A 22,562-nucleotide genomic window follows, 5' to 3' on the forward strand; every position below is an offset into this window, starting at 1 on the left:
AGTAAATACAAACAATACATTTTTTTTAAATGTGCATGGCTGGATTCCAAAGAACTTTACAAAAACAAGTGGTAGGTCAGATTTGGCCCATGGGCCATAGTTTGCCAATTTCTATTCTACTAAAATACTAGAATTATATTATTAATAGTTCACTTAGACTCAGTGTAAATTATATAAAAAGTCATGTGATTTGACTTTTTCTTTTTTTTAAGAAACAGGGTCTCGCTGTGTTGACCAAGCTGGTCTCAAACTCCTGGGCTCAAGCGATCCTCCCACCTCAGCTTCCCAAAGTTCTAGGATAACAGGCATGAGCCACTGTGACCAGCCAAAGGTAGCACGATTTGAAGGTTAAATTGCTATACGGTCCCAATTATCCTAAACTGATTTTGTTATTAAGAACAAAACCACTGCTCTCTCAACTTGATTCATTCAAAACTAAACCTAGAAATGCCCACGATTAAACATAGAAGTCCTAGAGAAATATGATCTAGAAAGCTGTTCAAATATAACAGCTGAAAGAGAAGAGGTGGGTGCTCGAGCCTTGTCCCGTCACTACATAAACAGAGATTTGAAGAGCTGCCATCTGAGAGGGAGTAGAGAACTCTGGAGGAGGGCATGGGATGGAGGATAAGTCATATTGTGAAAAAAGAAGAGACCAAAAACATAGCAATTAAACAAGGAACATAAACCCACGGAGAAGGTCTGGATTATACCAGTAAGTCCTAGGCCCTCATCATAACTATTATTCTATAGCACTTCATAGTTTATAAAGTGCTTTTCCTAAAAATTATACTGAAAAATAAGATACAAACTCAGGAATTAACTAAGACACACTGTCAACAGCCAGTAAGTGGTACACCTAGATTAAAACCAAGATTCAGTGACCAGAAATCCTCAGGCCCGTCCCCTTGTTGCCTGTAGACAATGAACCAAAGATGGCAAAGTTCAACAGTGGGACACAGGCTAGGCATGATGGCTCACGCCTGTAAATCCTAGCACTTTGGGAGGCCAAGGTGGGAGAATCACATGGGTCCAGGAGTAGAAGGCCGCAGCAGCTATGATTGCAACACTGCACTCCACCTGGGTGACAGAGCAAGACCTTGTCTTTAATAAAAGAAAAAAAAAAAAGTAAAAAACAATGGGATATGACGAGGCTGAGGTCCCTACCTTTCCCATTTCCCAAATCCTTTATTTCTACTCTTCTTTCTCTAATTTTTTAACCTAACTTTCCATTATTGTTCGTTCTCTGCAGCCTACATCTCCCTCAAATGCAAATCTACAGAAAAAGTGGAATATCTACTCACTCGAGAAACATGTTTTAAGTAAATGTCTCTGGGGTTCCCAACACAGACTTTCCCATATCTCCCATTCTCTGCCCATCTCCCTCTTTGAAAGGTCCTCTTTCTCGCTCTGATAACTCTCTTCATCTTCACTATTAAGTCAACATAACCCTCAAATTTATTTTTTGAAAGGTAAATATATAGGCATGCTAGACTACTTTGTTTAGAAGGTTTAAAAAAAGTAATTCCATACCCACATGTAAATTTTAAAATCAAGTAAATGTCAAAAAAAGTGCAAATGCCAAATGAAGGAGGGCTTAAAACGTGAATGAAATTCGGACAAACAGGACGGCTGTGTCAGCACTGTACCTTCTCACCTCTGCTCCTCACAACATAAAGACAGCAAACTGGTGGGGGTATGGAGAGAGGAAGCCATTTAGAGAATAAATACTCCAGGCAAACAACTTCAGGCAAAACTTTCAGGTTCTCTGCTTTTAGGGTCCCAATGTTTAGGCTTATTATGTCAATGTTATTGTTGAGAGTTTGGGAGGTTTTTTCCCATCAAGTATTTTTTTAAAAATCTGTCATGAACATTTTCCATAATAAAATGTTGGTTCAGTACAAGTACTATTAATAGAAGTACTAAAAAAAGACTCTGGTAATAAAGGGGTTCATGAAGAACAATTTTTGCCAGGATGGCTTTTGCCTTTCCGGACAAGTTCACTGTATAGGCAGCAAATAAGTGAACTGCAACAGACAAAATCTATGTCATTTCAAAAGGAAGTCTGATAAAGCGTTTTACGTATCTTTACAAATAACTGAAGAAATGTGGACTGAGTGAGATTATGCAGGTTCACGGCTAGTTAAAAAGCTGTCTCAGAACTGGCTGGTATTGCCATCCTGGGAGAGGACCTCTGACCTTCTCCTAGGTTTTAAGCAAACATAGTTTTGAAACAACCACTTGAATAAAAACAGAGAACGCATGCTTTCTAAATATGAAGATGACACAAAGTCCTATGAAGAGGCTAAATTCACATGAGGTGAAACCACTAAGAATGAATTACATGAAAATAAATGCAAAGTCTTAAGGCTTAAGGCTCAGGGGGAGGCGGGGGAAGAGTAAAAGTAGTTCAATCTGATTGAAGTAAAGGGTTCCTTCTACACATTTAAAAAGAGCAAATCTACTTACAAACAAACCAAGATAAAAAACACCAAGAAAGCCTGGTTGAAAAAGCCATAGATACCAGCACTGGCTCTGGATGAAAGGGAAGGGCTTTTGCTCATTGTCTTCTTGTTACTGCTGATTGCATTCTGTTTCTTGGGGTAGCTCTGTCTGTGTTCCAAAGAAGATGTAGAGGAGCAGCTGCTGACAGATCCAAGCAGGGCGACTGCAACAGATAAAGAAAAAGAACATGTCAAACTGCGGAAAATAAGATGTGGACCAAGAAGCAGCTCGTCAAGGCAAATCTTTCTGAAACTCTTCATTTAACTTCCTCAATTATGGATTATCTAGTGTCAAATTAAATGCCTGATTTCATCCAAATAGCAATTGTAGTTTATCTATAAAAGATTTTATAACACAAGCAATAATATTTTAAGGATTCCTACGGTAAGATCACAATCTTATATAAAAGGTGTCACCACATCAATTGATGTAAACTGACTACTTAATCTAATGACCATCACTCACCTCTCACCTTAGATGACATAGAGTTCCATCTTATTTATACAAAAATTAAACATGATATTAGTATGTTTTAAGGCAACAAAAGCTTAATATTAAGATTTTTTGAGTTAAACCAGGAGGCAAGTAGGAATACTCATGCTCAATTCATCTAATGATTTGATAGCTAAAGGCAAATGAAACCTTTGTGTAGAGCTATCTATATTATGGAATTTCCTTTTATTTTCTTAAATCTAGTCCAGTAGTTATCTAATTTAAGTAAGACAAAAGAATCATAGTACAGTGTTTTACACACACAAAATATAATGTATATAGCTTGGTATGAGCTGCTTCAGTGATTTCCAAGTTTAGTTTTTACTATAATTTCTCCCTTACCAACTTTAAAACTTAACCTCCATATAAACTGTTTTCCGACTATTAATTTAAAGTTCCATCAAAAGTTCAATTTTGAGAAACAGAGGTTACAAGGTATATTACCGTCTTTCTCTGTCACAGTTTTCAGTTCTTCCCCAGGAGGTAATGAAAGTGTTGACTCAGAAGCACTATCTTTTTTTGATGTCATTAATCCTTGGACGCAAAAATGAAACACTTTCAGCAAGAATTTTAACATTAAGAATTTTAACATTAAACATAAAATGTATTTTTTAAAGTACATGCATCCCTCATTATCTAAGTCTTACTCACTTCTGAAAACATACTGGATAACAACTGCACAGACATATGAGGACATGTTTTAGTATAAGTACTAGCATATGAGAAGGAGACAGTAACAGTGGCTACAAAGATAAATTCATGTCTCATCAAGATGATCACATTCTGAGATGGGTCCTGAGGGACAGGTCAGATTTCTTCCTGAGAACACTGGCCATATGGTGAGGAAGAGCTGAGGGCAGGCATTCTGGATGGACAAAAAGAAAATCTTAAGGAAAGACACAGAAAATGGTGAGCAGCTTGGCTGGACTAGAGTACTTCCAGAATGTAGGAGAAGGCAGACTAGACAGACAGGTCACAGTAACACCTCAGAGGGGGTGACAGTGCCCCGCTAAGGACTGAGAACTCTTCTGCAAAGAAGGAGCCTCTGCTGGGCTTTGAAAAGGAACACTGGCATGAACAGAGTCTAGTTAAATAACACTCTCCTGACAGCAGGGCTGCAACGAAACCACAGCAGGAGAGGCTGGAAGCAGGGACCAGTCACACGTTATTAGCACAGTCCAGCCATTAGAGCCTGAACTCCAACAGCAGAAACTGAATGAAGAGGGTGGAGGGGAGACATTTTATGAAGGCAACCTGAAGATGACATTTTTATTTTTCATTATATTTTTCAGTTATAAAATATTTTCTTTAAAGTTTTTATACAAATAATACAAGGAGATTCCTTGTACACTTTGGACTTCCCCCAAAGGTAATATTTTGCAAAATTATGGCATAATAATATGTCAACCAGGATATTGGCAGTGATACAATTCATCAGTCTTAGATTTCCACAATTCTGCTTGTACTTATTTGTGTGTGTGTGTGTGTGTATATCTATATAACACACATGGGTGTATCTTTGCTTCTTTTTCATATCTTCTATTTCTTGGCTGAAACTTTCTTTTCATTTGTTTCAATAGTGTTCACGTATGATTTCTTTCTTTTTTTTTTTTTTTAAAGAAACAGTGTCTTGTTCTGTTAGCCAGGCTGTAGTGCAGTGGCACAATCATAGCCCACTGCAGCCTAAACTCCTGGACTCAAGCGATCCTCCTGCCTCAGTCTCTGGAGTAGCTGGGACTACAGGTGTGCACCACAATGCCCAGCTACACCCTTAATTCTTAGAGTGTGGTTATATTATTTAAAATCTTTATGTGTTCATTGCAATGGCCATGTAGTCTCGAAGCTGCTATGCTTGGACTGTCTTTTTCCTTGTTAGAGGTGTTGACTTTCCTGGTTTTTCATATTTTGGGTAATTTAAAATTGTATCTTGTGTCCTCTGAATATTATGTATGGACACTGGAATAGGTCGTGTTTAAATCCTATGGAGGACGTTGACTGTTGCATTTTAGCAGGCAGTCCACCCACGTAGGCTCCAGCTGGGAGCTCCTGACCCCTCTCTGCGCACTGTGGTTCTAATGTGGGTTCTGTTTCCGCAGCCTCTACAGTGCTGTTTGAATTTGTCTCATGTGCTGTGCAGCCCAGTAGTCAGGCTGGGACCCGAGCAGTGGTCTACCAAGGAGACCAAAGGCTTTGGTCAGATCCATGCATACACCACTTGCAAGAAGACCTAGGAGTTCACAGCCAAAATTGTGAGGCCTCTTTCTTGAGCTCCCTCTTCTCCATGATTTCCCTGATACTTCCTGCTCCTGGGCATCTCTTGTTGGTATTCTGAGTAGAATGTCTAAGCTTTAGTTTCCTTGCTCTGTCATACGATCCTGAGACTGATTGTGCCTCTGGGGCCAAGCAGTGAGAAAACAGAAGAAAAACCAGTGGGGATTCCATCTATGTCCTTGGACCAAAGTTTCTCTGGTCAGAGACATGGATTTCCCTTCCTTGGGGTTTCAGGTGCCTGCCCATCCACAGCTGCCCATCCACACCATGGAGGATTGCCTGGGGACTGGATGGGAGAGAAACAAGGGAAAGAAAAGGCAAACAAGAAAAACAGGCAATTTCATCCACATTCTATCTAATAGGAGACCCCTTTTCTGCTCCTCAGAACAGAAATAGAGGGGGCTTCTCTTGGAGCTTTCTGTCTATATTTACTGTATACTTCTGGGCTTCAGGTTAAAAGGATGCTACTTATAATAGCATCAAAAAGTATGGAGTACCTACCAATAGACCTAACAAGGCAGATACAAAATATCTGTAGAAAAAATTACACAATTTTGTTGGGATATTTTCAAAGGGCCTAATTAAATGGAAAGATATTCTAAACTCATAATTTAAAAACTGACTATTGTAAAGACGTCAGTTCTTTCCACACTGATTTAAGCTTTAACTAAAACATCAGTTAAAACCTCAACAGAATTTTTAAAAGGAAACTTAACAGTTCATTGTAAACTATATATGGAAGTGTGATTTATAAAAGCCCAAAACAGGCAAAACAATGATCAAGAACGAAATAAGAGGCTCTCCACTACTGGACATCAGGACTTATTTTTAAAAACTACTTATTATGGAGTGCAGTATTGACACAGGGATATTCAAATAGCCCAGCGGAACAGAATATAAAGGCCAGTCGAATTCTTGGACAAATTCCTTTCATCCTGGTAGAAAGCTTTCCACCTCAAGTATTTACAAATTAGCAAGTATTTATTGAGCACCTATTTTGTGCATTGCTACAGTGAAAACAACACTACAATTTGCTCTCATGGTTCAGTTCAAGTTTGAAATTTTGCTGAGAGAATAGGACACTTGCACAAATAAAGCAATCAGAGGACAAAACCCAAGATAACAAATAACAGTTGGGCAGTATGGATAAAAAGTACATACAAAGTTAGGGAATGAGGAGATTAAAGTGAACTGGAGTTCTCAAGAAAGCGTTCATGGAGAAACAGGATAGGAATGAGAAACAGGATAGGAATAAGAAGTTGAAAAAATGGTGAGGACCTCAAAAGGCAGAAGTCAAATTACTGCACCCAGATAAATAGCATGAGACAAAGTATGAAGGGAGGAGTGAGAAAACGTATGTAAAAGACAGGAAGAGATACGATAAACTGTAGTTCACCTATGGAAGCCATGCGAGACTCTATCAATAAAGAAAGAGAGCCGCAACTGCTAGTTTCAGGAGTCAGAACTTTTTTCTGGTAAAAGAGAAGTCACTAAACATCCTTCAATAGGCGAGGAGCCTAAAGTTAGTTTTGTTCCATAAAAGTTTGATGAAAGTATGAAATCTAGCTTTGAGGATAGATTATGTGTGATGAAAGTATGGAGACGGTAAGGGGAAAAAAGGAAGGAACAAATCTGAAATACATTTGTTAGGGACTGAAGTCATTAAAATTGAGGTTTAAAAACACGTAAGATGCAGGTTTTATTAAATTCAGGTTTCATAGTTGGCTAACAAAAAAAAGTGAAGCAATCTAAATAGTAGGAATTCTACAAATAAAATTAAAATACTGAAGCAGAACTAAAATACTGAATAACTTTGTGGTTTGACCTACCAGTATTTACTTTGGACGTTACATGAGCTATGTCAATTTTCTGGGACCTGATGAGAGGCACGGCAGCTTTTGTAGAAGGAGTGTGTGCTATATTCTTCCTTCGATCTTTTGCTTTACTTATCTTTGAAAGAGGTGCAAAAATACCTAAGGGAGAATGTAGAATTTTAGTGTTAAACAGTTAAAACATTTCAAATAAAGGAACAAGTACAACTAATTAGTAATATAAATATTTAATATAAACCTTTAATGCCCACCGTATGTCCTATGATGAGAGGGAAAAAAAATTTAAGACACAGTACTTACCCTCAAAGAGCTTACAGTCTAGTTTTCGAGACTAACCACACATCAATAATGTAAGAACCACATTTCAGTTGTTAAGTGAAATTCAGGAGAAAGAGAAACGAGTAAAGGTAATATTAATAGTTTTCTATTATTTCTAAGCAATTGGCAAATAATAGTGAGCTATAGAGCATAAAAACCTATTCTTCCATGCCAACTTATATCTCCTTTGGAAGTTATATTTATCCCACATTATAGCTTTTTATGCCCATGTCTTATCTCTCTTCCAGACTAACACCTTTAAAGACAAAATTTAAATGTTACTTAACTCTGCATTCCCCCCGTACCTAATTACAGTGTGTTACACATAGCAGGCATAAAATAAAGCTTTCTGACTATAAAACATAATCTTCCTAAAAGGCCTGGCCCTCAGGTCCTGACAATCGGAAACAATACAGTGTGCACTGGGGAGGGGAGCGGCAGGGGCAGGGGGTTGCCTATCTGCAGCAGTTGGGAGTACAAAATTCCATCAAAAAGGAGTTTATCCACACAATAAAATAACCAGTATAAGAAGAATGCACTGACATTAAAGATAGTGAATATAAACTATAAATACCAAGATAATCTGGCTAAGATATTTAAAAAGTGAAAATAAAGCCATAATATGTGTATTACACTCTTTCATTGAGTGTTTACCATCTAGCAAATATACATTATGACTAAAACGGAATATATTAAAAACAACTTGTTTTAAAGCAGGGTAGAAATGCTTGAGACTCTATAACAAGTGAGTGCTTTGTTAATAACTAAAAAGTACCAACTCCACTACTTTTCTGCTAATCTTAAAATTCTCTCCCACCTCAGAGTCCATACTACTTTATCCTGATTTTCCTATCTAACTTATTCACAATATTCTCTCTTCTGTCTCCTATGAGATTTTCCATGACTTTCTATTCTTTCTCTAAATTATTTGCCTTCCCTAACACACACACACATACACACACCCTCTCTCTCTCTTTCTCTCTCAAGCTTGGTGATAATGATGACAATGATGATGATGATGATTACAACCAGTGTTGGCAAGGGTTTGATGAAAGAAATTATTTTATACCCTGGGAATGTAAATTTGTATGATCTTTTTAGAAAACAAAAATCTTGACCTAATCCACTTTATAGAATTTTAAAGAAATAATTATATTTAACGGTACCGACAAAGGTTACAAGGTTTCATCTGTATACTAAAAGAAAAAAAAAATTTCAAGAGCTGCCACAATTTCTAGTTTACTACAATGACCCAATCATACTTCTGGAAATGAATCATGAGAAAATACTCTAGGAGGAAAAGGTTTTATATCTGAATATGTCATCACTGTAATATTATTCATAAGTAGGAGAAAACATAATTGTCTGCCAATATGATGAATTAACTATATCCATAAACCACTATATCATTGTAACATTATAAGACAATAAAGATTATGTAGAAATATATAAAAATATGAAAAGTAAATCAGGCCAGGCACAGTGGCTCACACCTGTAATCCCAGCCCTTCAGGAGGCCAAGGCAGGCAGATCACCTGAGACCAGGTGTTCAAGATCAGCCTGGCCAACATGGCGAAACCCCATCTCTACTAAAAATACAAAAATTAGCCAGGCACAGTGGTGTGTGCCTGTAATCCCACTCAGGAGGCTGAGGCAGGAGAATCGCTTGAACCTGGGAGGTCACTGCACTCCAGCCTGGGCGACAGAGCAAGAGACTGTCTCAAAAGGAAATCAAAAAAATTAAGTTATATATTTGATTACATTGTAACATTTGTGAAAAATTGCATGTGGGAATACAGGCAGCAGGCAGGATTGGAAGAAACCTAAAATAAACATTTATAAGAGAAGTCAGGCTATGGAGTATTTTTCTAATTTGTTTGATTTGTGTCATTAATGTCATAACAATGTTCAATAAATTATGTTTTTCTTCATCTCAGGGAAAACGTGTGGTTTTCTGGACAGCAGCAAGTTGAAGGGCCAAAGTCTAGATCGGGGATCAGTCACTGAAGGACACTTTTCAGAATTAGTAAACCCTCTTACAATGATTAAAAGAGAAGGGCAGCCCTCTCCATCTCTTTGTACTTTCTCTTCAACTTCCACTGACCATAACATGTTTCTCTTCTGAGCAAGCCCCATCATTTCGTGAACCTCCCTGCTAATGAAGTGGGATGGGGTAGAGGGCTAAATTAATTGGAGTGGGGAGAAGAGAGACTGCTGGAGGCAGCAGTGCTGGGTGGAATTGTCTAGGCTGTGGTATGTTGGCTTTCTCTTTTTTCTTTTCTCCTTTGATTATATAAGAGCTATTTCATTTTAACTTATATATGGTGATCACACAGGCAAAAAGACAAAAAGGAGAGAAAATGTACCTCTTTTACTGGAATAATGTTTATGATTACAAGTGAATAAGGTATTTTTATCAATATGAAGGCAACCTTGGCGGATATAACCTCTATCATGAATACTGACACCTCTACTTCACTATAAATAATATATTTTCTAACAAAAATAAATCTCACCAGGAAATTTCCGTAAGCTAAAGTATATTTGTATATTAAATTAAACATTTAATTCTATGGCTTAGAAAGATTTCTGCAGTATATAAAACCTCATCTATATAGTTTGCATTCTTCTTATTTTTTTTTTTTTTTTATTAACCAAAGCATTTCAGAGAACCAAAACTAAATGTAAAGCAATGACTGGATGCATAGTATACGGGCAGCCTCTATTACTCAGTTACTCAGGCTAACTGAATTATTGATAGGATTTTTCTCAAATCTCGACATGTAACTGGAAGGCTTAACTAAAAACAAACACATGATGAAGAATTATTTGGAAAGACAAAAATAACAAATTTCCAGATAAACATGGCCCACTGAACACAGCTTTAACTCCAATTCTTCTTCTCCAACCCCCACTAAAATATCGGTAAGGCATAAAAATGGTATGAACTCTGAAGGAAAAAAAAAGAAAAGGAAAAAAAATAGTAAAAGCTTCCTAGAAGGAAGAAAGGGTCAAAAATAGAAGATGGAAAAACCTCTACCTACTTTTTGTTTTTTCTTTTTCATTTTATACTAAATAATCTGTACAACAACACTTCAAAACTTCTGAACAGCAACACTGGAAGCTTAGGATAGTAGTTGGTAAACTATGGCCCAACAGCCATATCCTGGCTACTGCCTGTTTATTGGTCAAGTTTTATTGAAATGTAGCCACATCCATTTGCTTACACACTGCCTATGGCTGCCTGTTTACTACGACAGCAGAGCTGAGTAGCAGGTGCACCAGAAAGTGCAGAGCCCACAAGGCCTAAAACATTTACTAGGTGGCCCCTTACAGAAAAAGTCTGTCAAACTCTACCTGAGACACTAGAGTATCTCCTTAAATATATTCAGAGAATATGAAATCCAACCTAACATTCCTTATCCCAAATTATTGCATGAAGTATGAGGGGAGAAATCAATGTGTGTTTAGAATAGAAGGACTCAACACATTTACTTCTCAGGAGTCCTTTGTCAGAAAGCTACTGAAGGACATCCTATATCAAAAACAAGTCAACCAAGAAACTGTTACAATGGGTTTCACATTCTCTCTGTATATTTAAGGTAATACTCTATCGTCTCATGTAGCGCACTAAATCTTTCTCTTCAGAGTACGAACTCACTAGATGTCTCAAACTGGAAAAGTCAAGAAAGATTCATGTAAATATATGATTTACAAATACAGATATTAATATCAGATGATACAGCTAAAAGCGTTGAAAAAGTTCTTGCTTCTAAGGAGCAGGATTCGAGGGCAGAGAAAAACAAGCTAAGAGAGAGTTTTGTAATAAGCTTTGCCATACAATCTGACTTTAGTAAACTAAGTATATGTATTCACTTTGGTAATTATTAAAAGACATAAAAACAGTAATACCACCCAAGTATTAAAACTTATCATTTTCTACAGTTAAAAAATCTAATACGTATAAGAATTAACAGATCAATAGAACAAAACAATCCTGAAATATACCATAGCATTGATAAGAACTTAATCTATAATAAAAGCAGCACAACAAGCCAAAGGGAAAAGATGATAGATTTAGCAAGAGAGAAAACCGTTGTTGAGAAATTCCTTGGCTTCTGATTAGCCAGGGGATTCCCCAACTCCCCTCACCTCCACCTAAGTAGCTTAGCCATGATCTGGGGCTCCCAGAACTGTCAAGGGTTACACCCATTTTCACACAATCCAACACATGACCCCTGCCCCACAACTTGCCTTTAAGTACATATAAGAGGATGGAGGCAGGTCCTGGGAGTATCCAGCTTTGTGCTAATCAAGCACACCTCCCCTCGGGACAATGAGAGTTTGGGAGTCCCAACGTGTTCTGCTGGCAATCTAAATTATTCCCATAATTCTGATTTACCTCTGCCCCATGTGTTGCTAAAGGCTTTTGATCCTGCCCTTAGTCTGCTTGACAGGTGGCAAAGTAATCTACTGGAGGAAAATTAAAATTAAATTCTTAACCTCAGACTACTAACCAAATAAATTCCAAATAGATTACATAATTAAGTATAAAAATGAAAACATTTACATTACAGCTAAACAGGAGGAATAAGTTCTAGTGTTCCACAGCACTGCAGGGTGAAGATGGTCAACAACAATTTATTGTATATGTTCAAAAAGCTAAAAGAGAGGATTTTGAATGTTCTCAACACAAATGATAAATGTTTGGGGTGATGGATATCCTAATTACCCTGATTTAATCATTACACCTTACATTACACAGAAATATCACTCTGTACCCCATAAATAGGTACAATTATTATGTGTCAACTAAAAATAAAAGGAAAAATATAAACATTTAAAGAAATATAAAATGTATAACTAATCCTTAGATTAGGAAGAATTATCAAAGCATAAAAGCAATATAAGAATTTATAAAAGAAAACTCTTTAAGCCATGAAACTACATGTCCAAAAAACATTGCAAATGAGGGTCAAAGGCAAATGACAAGCTGGACAAAATATCCATAATAAATAAAGCTTAATATCATAAGTATGTATTTTAAAACTCATCCTTTTTTAAAAAAGACACCCTAATATCCCAATTTTTACTGGGAAAATAATATGAACAGGCAATTGCCAAGGAACATAAAAAATACCTATACAACAACAAAACACTTTAATAAGTGCTGTATTTCACCACAATAAGATAAATACAAATTAAAATATAGAAATTTTCATGCATCAAACTGGAAAAATTAAAGGAAATGGAGCTATTCAAAATCACATTTTCAAACAATATGTAAATATTTGGGGAAATTATATTAGGATATCAAATAAAAATGCAGAATTTTTGTTTTCCTCATTTTCAAATCTTACACAATAAGCATTTTTATAAACAAACAAAAAAAAGTTTTAATAGACCAAAAAAATGAGATTCCATCCTAAGTGTGTGATGAAAGGAAACTAGTAATTTTGATAAATGCGTGATAGCCAGCAGCTCTCATCTGCTGAGTGCTTACAGGGAATCAAGCACTGTTCTAGGTGCTTTATACTTTTACCAACACATTTAATTCTTGCACTAGTCCTTATGATAGTGTCATCCCTATTTCACAGAAGACAAACTGAGGCACAAGAAGAGAAAGAGAGTCACATAGCTGGTAAGTAAAGAAATCGATTCACACACAAGAAGTCAGACTTCAAGTCCATACCCTTCATCATCATCATACCACACCACCTCACCATCAGGCCACAAGATGAATACTACACAATCGTGGAAATAACGTTCTAGAAGAGTATTTCATTTCAAGGAAAAATATTCACAACATAGTAAGTAACTACAAAATCAAATTGAAATCAACAGGCAGGATAGGTGTGTGTGAGAGAGAGAAAGAATGAATTTACCTAAACATGTCAGAAAGAATTTACTTAAACATTTGTCAGAATTTACTGAAACATTTGTCGGAAAGAGAAAGAAATTTCGCAGAGTTTCAAAGAAACCTCAGGAGTGTGGTCGTAAAGTTGGCCTTGCTTGATTTTTCCAGTTTTCCAGGTTCTTCATGACCTCCAGAGCTCTGTACTTCCTTGATAACCAAGCCCCTCCCTTGGCCACGACACCACCAGGAGCAGGATTTAAGGGAGGTCTGCAGAGCTGGGCGTGCCCCTGGTCAGAGGCCTTCTCCCAATCACTATACTGCTGGCAGCAAGAATCAAGGGCAGTCCAACAGCTCATAGCCTACTAATGAAAACACCCCTCTCATCACTGTCCCTCCACTAAAAGCCACCCCAGAGACCAGTCCCAAGAAAGACACTTTCCCAAAAACATCGTTGAGGCAATCCCATCAGACGTGCTCTTCACCAGTCACTACCAGACACTCTCCTAAACCTTTCCATCATGGCCTCTGAAACTCATGGTTGGCCAGGCACGGTGGCTCATGCCTGTAATCCCAGAACTTTGGTAGGCCAAGGTGGGCAGATCACTTGAGGTCAGGAGGTCGAGACCAGCCTGGCCAACGTGGGGAAACCCTGTGTCTACTGAAAATACAACAATTATCCAGGCATGGTGGCAAGTGCCTGTAATCCCAGCTACTCAGGAGGCTGAGGCAGGAGAATCGCTTGACCCTGGGAGGCAGAGGTTGCCGTGAGCTGAGATTGTGCCACTGTACTCCAGCCTAGGCGACACAGCAAGACTCCGTCTCAAAAAATAAAATAAATAACATAACATAACATAACATAACATAACATAAAATAGTGGAAAGCTGCACCTGATCTAAAGCAAGGCTAACTCTTATACTGAATTCCATTTCCCTTTCAAGTTTTTCAGGCCGTTCCTCCTATAAGTGTGTCCTTTCTCTCCTGCAACTACCATTTCTCGCTCTCACGTTACCTCCCATCACTGTAAATAAACATAACTATCTCCTACCTTTAAAAAGTCCTCCCTACATCCACATGCCCCTCATTTATCACATAAGTAATCAGGAGAAAAGTTTTATTTAACAACTGTAAAAGAGTAAAACTCGATTATTTTTAATTAATTCTTACTGAGTTAAATAATATCAACCTTACCATACTTGGGGGCACATTTAAAGTATTGGACTTTGCCAACACTTCCATTATTTTTTCCTTCTGGTTCATCCAGTTCAATGCCGGCCCACTGCCCACTTGCAAATTCAGTTGTTCCACAAAATCTTAATGTACCAACCTAAAGAAAAGATAAATCAGAATAACTTTTGGGAATTATTAGTAATTCCAACGGTCCTACTCCTGCAACTTTACTTCACCATGGAAGTTTTTAAAAATTCACTCTCTCAACATTACCTTTTTATCCTTGGTAATGTTCCTTGCTCTCACTTCAGAACAAGGAACATTACCAAGGATAAAAAGGAACATTAAATAATAATAAGGGAGTCAATTTCCAAGAAGACATAAGAATCCTAATTAGCTGGATAGTAGCACACGCCTGTAGTTCCAGCTACTCCAGGGGCTGAGGCAGGAGGGTCGCTTGAGCCCAGGAGTTCAGGGCTACAGTGACCTATGACTGTACCACTGCACTCCAGCCTGGGCAGCAAAGTAAGACTCTTCTTAAAAAAAAAAAAAAAAAATTGGGATGCAACTATGTTGGGAAATTCAATATCCAAGCAGGAATTCCCTATTCCATTCTCCATACTAAGCTCCCTATTAACCTCAATATTAAGAAAAAACTGAGGGTGGGGGGCTGGGGAGGGATAGCATTAGGAGAAATACCTAATACAGACGACAAGCTGATGGGTGCAGCAAACCACCATGGCACATGTATGCCTATGTAGCAAACTTGCATGTTGTGCACACATATTCCAGAACTTAAAGTATAATAAAATAATTAATTTTAAAAAGAAAAAACAAGAAAACCTCCCATATGAGATATTTTTTAAAAGCAACTGGTAATAAATGAATGCAATATGGAAACAAAAGCTTGGGAGGAAAAAAGGTGTCTGGATGATGGGAGTAGCCCTCTTTTCCACATAAATCCTTATCACCAGGCTACACAGTATCTCAGACTGCCCTATTTGTGGGAACCCAAAGACAAACACCCACGAACAGCAAGGGTCTCCTGTGCTCCATTTCTATGGAGTAGCAGCAGTCGGAGAAGCACCACTGGGGGAAGAGGGGACTGCAAAGAAAATCCTCCACCCTAGATCATCCCTCAGCTCATGCCTCTAAATTCACTCAAGAAGTTCTACTCCACTCCACTCCTTATTCAAATAAAGATGTCTTCATTATTAAGTTCAAGTAGTTCATATTCTTAAAGCATAACTTAACAGTAAATTCGTATCCAAGTTTTACATTTTCCATTAAGCATCTTTCTACCTACATGTTGAACCTTTTTTAAAAAACTCGAAACTCTGACCTTACTCTCTGTGCCCCTAAACATAGGTCATGGACATAACAACCTTGGCTTCAGAGATTGCAGCTACTTACTGTACCTTCTGTCCTGCAATAACGACACGATCTCCCAACTTCAGGCCAAGTGACGTAAGCATTGCCTTGCCAGTGACATGATCATAATTTGGGAGCATGGCCTTTGAGATGTTACATGACAGAGGCACCGCATCTAGGAGCATCTGCTTGATTTCCTTAGCAGTGGCTGCGGCGTCAGCCATCTCTAACGGCATATCTACTGGGTCTGGAACAACATCAGCAGGGATCTGTCCTTTGTCATTCTACAAATAAAGATAAGAGAAAAATGTTCAACTCTTATTTACTTAGAGCACTAGAAAGTCATATAAAATTTCTGTTGGAGGAATTTTATGTTAAATTCATTCATCATTTGTTTATTCAAAAACATTTCCTGAACACCTACAATATGCAGGCACCATTCTAGGTGCTAAAGATCCTACAGTGAAAAAAACACAAGCCCTGCCCTCAAGGAACATTACATTCTGGTGGGAGAGAGAGACCACACAACATTAAACAAGTAAATTATATGTGGCATAATAAACAGTAATAAGTGGCCTGGAGGGAAAAAAAAAAAAAAGCAGGGAAGGGAAGTAGGAAATGTGGAGACAGAGATGGTTGTAAGGGAAACTCTTTAGATTAAGTGGTCAGGGAGACCTCACTAATGAGATGCATCTCCACAGAGATCCAAAGCAGACCAGGGAGGAGCCATGCAGGTTCTCTGGCAGGGAAAAGCACTGCATCCATGGTGGGGAGCAGTGCTCAGGTCCTAAGCGGACAGCATCCCGCCCTCACAGGCATTTGAGAAAGCAAGCTTGGAAACAGAAGTCACAAGACTGACTGGCTTCCCGGACCCAAATCCATGGTTCCAGAGCTGCCCTCTTGGCTCTGTGACCTCAGCCCCCTGCCCATTCGCGGGGTAACTCAGATTTCAAAACTAGAAACTATGGTTTTGATACTTCTAAAACCTGGGCTATAATCAAGAAAAAAGCTCTGTTTTCACTATGATGAAAAGACTGGTATCCTAGGATTTATCCTGTGACCAGATAAAATGGCCAGAGACAACCCCACAGTCATTTGCATGGTATATGTATTATCAAAGCCCTATCATATGAATTATCTGTCACCTTACATTCCCTAACCAACAGCCTTAGACTTCATGAGAAATAATCTAGATTGTAATTTTCTCTTAATATAAAGAATAAAGATACTTTTGTTAACTGAGAAACTTTTTTCCCTTTCTTCACTGATGATAATCTTCTTCAAACGAACCACATGGAAAAATGAATGAGGCTTTTAGAACACACTTAGTTTGCAATTGCTTCACATTTTTTTGTTGTAAAATTCAAGTCAGGTTGGTCCTTAGTAAAAACATGGCAAGAAGGTATGTTATTAGATTTCGGGGATGGTAATGGACTCTTTTAATCCCAGATTTCAAGAAAACATACAAAATATAAGATATGTGTTACACTAATGTTCTCTCTCTAAAAAACAGAGAGAGAAAAATAGGGAAACATAACAATTTTAAAAATACAGCCAGGCTGAGAAGTTGTAAGCTATGCTTACAGTGAATATTTTACTTTGGACTTTTGTTATATCCCCACTTTTTGGAGCCTGTCACACACTTCTGTTGTCAATTACCATACAATTCAATAATCAAAACTCCTGTAAAAAAAAAAAAAAAAAAAAAAAAAACAACAACTAAATAATAGTAAGAATAATACAGTAACAATGATGATATCTTCCTAACACAAGAAGGTTATTCATGATCAATTGTGGAATTCCACTTTCTTCTAAAGTGGTGGCATACCACCAGAATGGCCCTATAAAAGATGATTAAGGGAGTTCTACACATGGAAACAAAAGAACAAAACTTGCTACCACAGAAGCATACATAAGCACATAGACTATGTTCTCCATAAAGCAACTATACAGTTGAGACTAGGAGGCAACTAGCTAACATCACGACAACAGGAACAAAACTTCACATATCAATATTAACCCTGAGGAAGGTTAATAAAAGATGACTAACAGAGTTCTAAACATGGAAACAAAAAAATAATACTTGCTGTCACAAAAGCATACATAAGCACATAGTCTATAGACTCCATAAAAGCAACTACACAATCAAGACTACAAAGCAACTAGCTAACAACACAATAGGAGCCCAACTTCACATATCAATATTAACCCTGAACATAAACAGCCTAAACACAGCACTCAAAAGACATACAGTGGCAAATTGGGTTTAAAAAAAAAAAAAAAAAAAAAAAAACCTATCCTTCTGCTGTCTTCAAGATACCCATTGCACATGTAATGACACCCATAGGCTCAAAGTAAGAGGCTGGAGAAAGATCTACCATGCAAGTGGAAAACAAAAAGGAGCAGAGGATCACTATTCTTACATCAGTTAAACATACTTTAAGCCAACAACAGTCAAGAGGGACAAAGTAGGGCATTACATAATGATAAAGGGTTCAATTCAACAAGAAGACTTAACTATCCTAAATATACATACACCCAACATTGGAGCACCCAAATTTATAAAACAATTATGACTAGACTTACAAAAAGATGAACATAGTCACACAGTAACAGTGGGTGACTTCAACACTTCACTGAAGGCATTAGATCAAGGCAGAAAACTAACAAAGAAATTTTGGACTTAAATACAGCACTTGACCAATTAGACTTAATGGGCATCTAAAGAATACTCCACCCAACAATCACAGAATATAAATGCTATTCTCATTGGCACATGGAACATACTCAAAGATTGACCACGGTCATAAAGCAAGTCTCAACAAATTAAAAAAATCAAAATCACACGAAGAATCTCTTGGACCACAGTGGAATAAAAATAGAAATCAATACCAAGAAGAGCTCTCAAAATCACACAAATACATGCAAACTAGAAAACTTGCTCCAGAATGACTTTTGGAATGAATAATAATATGAATATTATTACAAAGAATAATAATATAATAAATTATATATTAAAATATGATTTAATATTGTTATATTAATAATTAATATTAATAAAATTATATTATTAAATAATAAATAATAATGAAATTAAGGCAGAATTCAAAAAATTATTTGAAACAAATGAAAATAGAGACACAATATACCAAAACCTCTGGGATGTAGCAAAACCAGTGTTAAGAGGAAAGTACAAAATGTCTGAATCAAGAAGACAGGGAGATCTCAAATTAACAACCTAACATTGCACCTAAGGGAACTAGAAAAATAAGAACAAACTAAACCCAAAGCTAGTCAAAGAAATAACTAAAATTGGAGTACAACTAAATGAAACTGAAACCAAAAAAGGCATTCAAAGGATCAGCAAAATGAAAAGGTGGTTCTTTGAAACACTGAAGATTGATAGACTGCTAGCTAGGTTAACAAAGAAAAAGAAAGAGAAGATCCAAATAAGCACAACTGGCAATTATAAATATGACATTACAACAATCCCACAGAAATGCAAAAGATCCTCAGCAACTAATGTGAATACCTCTATTCATACAAACTAGAAAATCTAAAGGAAATCTAGAAAATCTAGGAATCTAAATTCCTAGAAACACACAACCTTCCAAGAACCAGGAAGAAAGTGAAACCCTGAACATACCAATAATGACTTACAAAATTGAATCAGTAATAAAAAACCTACCATCCAGAAAAAGCCCAAATGGATTCACAGCCAAATTCTACCAAACATATGAGGAGGAGCTGGTTAACAATACTACCAAAACGCTATGAAAAAACCAAGGAAGAGGGATTTCTCCCAAATTCATTCTATGAAAGCAGTAACATCTTGATACCAAAATCTGGCAAAGACACAACAAAAAAGAAAACTACAGACCAACATCCCTGGTAAACACAGACACAGAAATCCTCAAGTTACTAGCAAACCAAATTCAGCAGCATACCAAAAAGAGAATTCACCATGATCAATTCATGCAAGGAGGTTCAACATATGCAAGTCAATAAATGTGATTCACCACGTAACAAAATTAAAAACTGTATGATCATCTCAACGGACACAGAAAAAGCCATTGATAAATTCCAACACCACTTCAAGACAAAAAACCTTCAACAAATTAGGCATCGAAGGAACATACCTCGAAATAATAAGAGCCATCTATGACAAACCCACAGCCAGCATCATACTGAATGGGCAAGTTGGAAACATTCCTCCTGAGAACAAGACAAGAATGTCCACTCTCACTACGCCTATTCAACGCAGTACTGAAGTCCTAACCAGAGTAATTAGGCAAGAGAAAGAAATAAAAGGCATTCAAATAGGAAAAGAGGAAGTCAAATTATCTCCCTTCATCAACAATATGGTTCTATATGTAGAAAATTCTAAAGGTTCTGCCAAAAAAACCTCCTAGACCTGATAAACAACTTTAGTAAAGTGTCAGGACACAAAATCAATATACGAAAATCAGTAGCATTTCTATACACCAATAACAGGCTGAGAACAAAATCAAGAACACAATTCCATTTACAATAGCCACAAAATAATAATAAAAATACCAAGGAATACATCCAACCAAGGGGATGGAAGAGCTCTACAATAACTATAAAACGTTGCTGAGAGAAATCACAGACAACACAAACAAATGGAAAAACACTACACGCTCACGGACTGGAAGAATCAGTATCACTAAAACGTCCACATTGCCCAGAGCAATTGACAGATTCAACACTCTTCCTATCAAATTTCCAACATCGGTTTTCACAGGATAAGAAAAAACTGTTCTAAAAAATTCACACGGAGCCAAAAAAGGAGCCCAAATAGCCAAAGCAATCCTAAGCAGAAAGAACAAAAGCCAGAGGTATCACATTACCTGACTTAAAATTATACAAGACTACAGTAATCAAAACAGCATGATATTGCTACAAAAATAGACATATAGACCAATGAAATAGACTAGAGACCCCTGAAATAAAGCCATACACTTACAACCAACCAACTGCTCTTTGACAAAGGTAACAAAAATAAACACGAGGGAAAGGACACTCTACTCATAAATGGTGCTGGGAAAACTAGCTAACCATATGCATGAAACTGGGCCCCCACTACTCACTACATACAAAAATTAACTCAAGATGGATTTTAAAAACTTAAATATAAGAAATCAAACTACAAAAATCCTAGACAAAAATCTAGGAAATACTCTTCCAGGCATTGGCTTAGGCAAAGAATTTGCGACTAAGTCCTCAAAAGCAAAGGCAACAAAAATAAAAATTGTCAAACAGGACCTCATTAAACTAGAGCTTCTGCACAGCAAAAGAAACTATCAATAGAGTAAACAGACAACCTACAGAACAGGTAAAAATACAAACTATGCATCCAACAAAAGATTAATATCCAGAATCTATAAGGAATGTAAACAAATCAAAAAGAAGAAAAAATCCTATTAAAAAGTGGCAAAGAACATGAACAGACACTTCTCAAAAGAAGACATACAAGCAACCAACAAATATAAAAAATGCTCAACATCACTAATCATCAGAGAAATGCTAATCAACACCACAATGAGAGACTATCTCATACCAGTCAGAATGGCCATCATTAAAATGTCACAAAATAACATGTTGGTGAGGTTATGGAGAAAAGGAACATTTATACACTATTAGTGGAAGTGTAAATTGGTTCAGCCCCTGTGGAAAGCAAACTGGAGATTTCTCAAAAAACTAAAAACAGAATTACCATTTGACCTAGATCCCACTACTGGGTACACACCCAAAGGAAAATAAATTATTTCAGCAAAAAGACACTGCACTCATAAGTTTTTCACAGCATGATTCATAACAGCAAAGACATGGAATCAACCTCGGTGCTCATCAATAGTGGACTGGATAAAGAAAATGTGGTACAAATACAGCATACTACATAGTCATTTAAAAAATGAAACCGTGCCCTTTGCAACAACAAGGATGCAACTGGAGGCCATTATCCTAAAAAAATTAATGCAGAAACAGAAAATCAAATAATGCGTGTTCTCACTTATTAGTGGGAGCTGAACACTGGATACACACAGACATAAAGATAGGAACAACAGACACTGGGACCCCTAAAGACGGGAGGGAGTGTGGGAGGGAAGGAGATGGGGAAGGGCTAGGGCAAGGGTTAAAAAACTACCAATTGGGTACTATGTTCACTGTTTGGGTAACAGCATCAACAGAAGCCCAAACCTCAGCACCAGGCAATATAACCTATTTCACAAACCTGTACATATACTCCCTGAATCTAATATTTAAAATAAAAATTAAAAATGAAGATGGTGGCTATCACACTATGGTCTGAGGGCTACTGCTGACCCACAAGTTTACCACTGTTTTTTAAGTATTTTCAAAATATGGCAACCTATTCATCTGTTTCTGGCCTAAATTGGTAATTTAGCTCAATAACATATCTCATGGCATCCTAACAAATTCAGAACATCATCCCCACTAATGGGGCTTTGTCAACAGCTGTACCAACAAAAGCAAACGCATCCCCTTCACATTCCAGCTGGACTGAATGATCACCTCTAGGTTTCTTGCATGCTACTCTCTCTGCCTAAAATGCCTTCCTCACCTCCCTCCAGTACCTGGTTAATTCTTGCCTATGTAAGCACTTGATTTAGATGTCACCCCCTGTTGAAGCCTTGGTAAGATGACCCATGGCCCTCTGCCACCCCCGCCCCATCGTGTCGCACTGAATTCGCACACTACAGTA

At 37.3% G+C, this 22,562-nt stretch overlaps 1 protein-coding gene across 8 annotated transcripts in view; it reads right to left on the reverse strand.

Annotated features, from left to right (window-relative positions):
• Positions 1–22,562, reverse strand: part of CLIP4 (CAP-Gly domain containing linker protein family member 4) — a 68,809-nt gene that overhangs the window by 23,760 nt on the left and 22,487 nt on the right. For 6 of the 8 annotated variants that reach the window (XM_065527234.1, XM_065527235.1, XM_065527232.1 and 3 more), the window contains 5 exons: positions 15,862–16,098; positions 14,465–14,600; positions 7,098–7,241; positions 3,442–3,531; positions 2,525–2,668 (listed from right to left, as the gene is read on the reverse strand). In XM_065527234.1, the coding sequence (XP_065383306.1) occupies positions 2,525–2,668; positions 3,442–3,531; positions 7,098–7,241; positions 14,465–14,600; positions 15,862–16,098 (751 nt within the window). Of the gene's footprint in view, positions 1–2,469; positions 2,669–3,441; positions 3,532–7,097; positions 7,242–14,464; positions 14,601–15,861; positions 16,099–22,562 lie in introns of all 8 variants that reach the window. The other 2 variants (XR_012422520.1, XR_012422519.1) reach the window with 1 other exon arrangement.

This window comes from Macaca fascicularis, chromosome 13, assembly GCF_037993035.2.
Source record: "Macaca fascicularis isolate 582-1 chromosome 13, T2T-MFA8v1.1".
NCBI lineage: Eukaryota > Metazoa > Chordata > Mammalia > Primates > Cercopithecidae > Macaca > Macaca fascicularis.